The sequence below is a fragment of the Styela clava genome, chromosome 10, assembly GCF_964204865.1.
Source record: "Styela clava chromosome 10, kaStyClav1.hap1.2, whole genome shotgun sequence".
NCBI lineage: Eukaryota > Metazoa > Chordata > Ascidiacea > Stolidobranchia > Styelidae > Styela > Styela clava.
In genome coordinates this window covers 7,686,148-7,690,069 of record NC_135259.1, presented here as the reverse complement: position 1 = coordinate 7,690,069, position 3,922 = coordinate 7,686,148, and the positions used below count along the sequence as shown (strand labels likewise).

Genomic DNA, 3,922 nt, shown 5'->3' with positions numbered 1-3,922 from the left:
GCTCTTATAGGTTCAATGTATACTCACAAATCAAGTTACAGATTCAGCTCTGAGCTGTTTAGTGTATAAATTTGGTCAGCCGAAGGGGAAAGCCCACATGAACAGAATGCAACGCTAACAAGTAAGTAATGTTTTCGACCCAAGACAGTAGGTGGAAAAACATCGACGGTCAAAAATTATTTCAGAATTATTTAAGAAAAGTGAAGGCCAGAGGTAAATCATAAACTGTGCACGGAAGACGCATTTCCTTGTTCCGTGATATTTTCCGTCCAGGTCGGAAATATCATTTATTTTTATAATTTTGTGCTGATATTGTTTGAGTTCAATACAAAAATTCAGTTCTCTGTTGATAAGATAAAAATACTGCAAAACCACCGATACAAACTAATATGAAGTAACATAGTTATATTTCAGGTTATTATGTCAGGTTACAAAATTTTTATATGACTGATTCCGGTTCAAGATGGCGATGGGTAGTTTTAATCGCTTGCTTCGTATCAGCGATATGTATTTCAATATTTTACTATGCCTTTGGAACATTTGTATTGTATTGGATAGACGAATTTTCAGCAACAACTGCTTCTGTAGCGGCCGTTTCAAGTGCGGGACCAGCGATAGCTTCAATTGCAAGTGTGTATGGTTGGATATATTCACTTCCCCCACCGAATAAATATTTAATTGATTGTGTTCAAAACAGATAACCATGCTGTGCGTAACCCATTCCAGGCATGACTTGATTAGAGGTATATTCAAACCTATTTTCCGTATTTGTAAAACATTTGAAATACTTGAACTTGAATTTAATACAGATTAGTAATACAACGTGTCATGCTTTTGTGTCATGAAGAACGACTTGACGGATAAGGTAAATATTAGCTCGAGTAGTTGTGTCATCCGGCCGTAATTCAAAAACGTTCTGTAAGATCTCCGGATTTCTAGCTTTATAATCACTAAACTTGGACTCTACTCAAAAAAACACTATGAACTATGTGAAGTAATATCCAGCCATAGTATTAGAGCTGATATTTAATTACACGTGGCAAATGAACGGAACTTTATTAATTCAACTTGTTGGTCTTGTTAACGGCATATACACTGCGCAATGTACATTATGTCACAGCTTTATATGTTGATAGTATGAGAATGTAAGCGGAAAAACTACCAGTAACCCAGCTTAATTGTGGAATTTATTTAGTGAAGAATCTAGCAGTCGCACTCATCAATATCAAAATTTCAATTATTTTAAATTCAAAGGTCCCTTCGGTTGTTTTTGTGTTGAAAAATTGGGATATAGATGGACTCATGTCATTGGAGGAATCATGATGATGACGGCATTTGCAACTTCCTCGTTTGCACAAACATTATCTCAATTATTTTTTACGTATAGTATTTTAGGAGGTGAGAATTCAATATATATATATTTGTTTATTTTGCAATAATACGTTTAATTTAAAGCAGCTCAAATATATTAAAGCTGACATAAATCGCATATCAATAGATTTCAATAATTGTGTTTGAATGTTGAACTCGTTATTGATCCAGACTTGATTTGGCAGTAAGTTTTGCATGAAGCGTTACATCTCGCAAATGGCAATGTTTCGATGAATCACTTCTTTCAAAGTCGATTATAATATTCAACATTATCTTATTACCTTCCATTAAGCTAACACTGTGGCGTGAATCAATATTGTTCATTTTAAGGTCTGGGATTTTGTTTCTGTCTTACTTCATATATCAACGCTGTTATTGAACATTTCCTTGACGAAAAAGCTCTTGCATTTGGCTTGATATCAAGCGCATTTGGAATAGCAAGCTTTGTATTTCCATTGTATTTTGAAGCACTAATTGAACCATATTCGTGGAGAGGGGTTATGTTAATAACTTCAGGTTTCTTCGGCAACATGATTGTTAGTGGTCTACTCTTCTATCCCGTTGATGCATCCCCACCACTACCTTCTTTCTCATGTAGGAAGCAAAAGCAAATTGATACAAGAACGAGTCCGTCATCACTGATCTTAGAAGGCAGCAATATTTATAAGGACGGCCTACAAACATCAATAACAAGTATCCTTCTTGCCAACGAAAGCAGGTCAACATCGATAGATGCCACAAGACGTAAACATACCGACGATATCCTCAACAATGACCAATCACAGGCAATAAAGAATAATAAAAACGATTGTAGTGACTTGACACACGTCGATAAAAAATTATCATATTTTCAAGTAACTAAAATATTGGCAAGCAGTTGGTCGTTTTATCTAGTGGTTATCCATAATACAGTATTGTATATGGGCATTTTCATTGTTCTCAGTTTGACAACAGCAAGAGCATCGTACGATTTAAATCTAACAGAAGAGCAAGGTGAGTTTCAATCAATGTTAATATTTATTTTTTTTTATTTGTTGTAAAATGGGTTGTTGGGAAATCAATTTTGCTTATATGTAAATACATGAGACGGTGATCTAATTCCCCCGAAATTGCATACCTTGTTTGATTTCAGAATTACAATAGATCACTCTAAGAACTTTTCATTATTTCGCATAATTCTCTTTTTGTTTGAAATCATGTTGTGAATGTCGAATTCTGCACATTATTTATATTTTCAGCTGCTCAAATAGTTTCAACGTTTGGAATCAACGCAATATTTCGTATATTGTATGGTCTACTATCGAGATGGAAGGTTGTTAAAACATACAATGTGTATTTCTCATGCTTCAGCCTTGCTGGAGTTTTAACTTTACTTTCCGTATTTGCCAAATCATTCACCATGCAAATTGTTTACGGTCTCTGTTGGGGTGCTATGCTTGCAGGATTGACTCACTATCCAGTTGTGGTGTATGAAATTTTTGGTAAGTTAAAAACTAGTTGGGAGTGAGAGCAAAAATGTATTCATTTTCATTTACAGAGCAATTATCGCTTGATTTCGACGTTTAACACGCTGTCTCTCGCTTATGTATTCAACACACAAATCATATCACATTGTTATATCACTAGGGTATATCACATTCTCAATTTGTTGGAAACTGCGATTAAGATGTTATGAAATGTTTTGGGAAAAAGACATTATAAAATTGTTTTATAGTTCAGTAATTGATAATCCTATTAGAGTTTATACTTATATTTTATACTTCAAAACTATATTTTCTCGACAGGATCTGAATTTTTTAATATTGCGTTCGGCTATCTTGAAGTTATGCATGGAATCGGTGTTATCACGGGTACAATCATTGGAGGAATACTCTTTGATGTAACAGGTTCCAGCGTATCGACTTTCATTTTTGCCGGATTATCCTTACTTGTTGGATCATTTATTATGCCCATTGGATTATGGTTAACTGGACAAATCAAACTGTTGGATTTTTAGTTGGCACAATTCATTGAACCTCGAATCTAACAGAAGTGTAGAGATGTTCAGGAAATGTCAAACACGAATGTAATGTCAAATGTGTGAATGATCATGGAATTCGTCTAATCATTTTACTATGATCATTTACATAAGGATTTTTAAAAAGTGACTGAAATAAAACAAGTTTTGCTCTAATCTTAAATTTTGTCGACTTTATCAGAACGAGGCCGGGAACAACTAGAACCACCCATATATATATATATATCTCCCTGTCACGGGTAGGCAAACCACAATGTGTATTACTCAAAATACAAATGCTAATGCTGTTACTCTTGAGTATCACAGCACGCAAACTGTGACTTTTATTTTTGCCTTGTTTTACATTCGAATACCAATTGAAATAACTAAACTACTCCTGAAAATAACGATTCTTTTTAAGCTACACAGACAAATAATTTGAATTCAACAATTGTAGAGTTCTGTGGTTTTCAAACTTTATTTTCTCTTTCACACTTCGTGAAATTTTCTGATTAAAATTCATCCCCTCAACTGTGGACAGATAGTCTATTCCAG

General features: G+C 34.2%; 1 protein-coding gene across 3 annotated transcripts; it reads left to right on the top strand.

Annotated features, from left to right (window-relative positions):
• Positions 1-315: 315 nt before the first annotated feature.
• LOC120337306 (monocarboxylate transporter 12-like) lies at positions 316-3,551 on the top strand. Of its 3 annotated transcripts, none has more exons than XM_039405061.2 (5): positions 316-630; positions 1,255-1,398; positions 1,702-2,364; positions 2,610-2,852; positions 3,156-3,551. In XM_039405061.2, exons 1-5 carry the CDS (start codon positions 444-446, stop codon positions 3,365-3,367), a joined length of 1,449 nt encoding a protein of 482 aa, XP_039260995.2. In that variant the 5' UTR covers positions 316-443; the 3' UTR covers positions 3,368-3,551. The 3 variants fall into 3 exon arrangements, with proteins under 3 accessions (XP_039260995.2, XP_039260997.2, XP_039260998.2); XM_039405063.2 differs by lacking the exon at positions 316-630 and adding an exon at positions 633-743; XM_039405064.2 differs by lacking the exon at positions 316-630 and adding an exon at positions 733-865.
• The last annotated feature ends 371 nt before the right edge of the window (positions 3,552-3,922 follow it).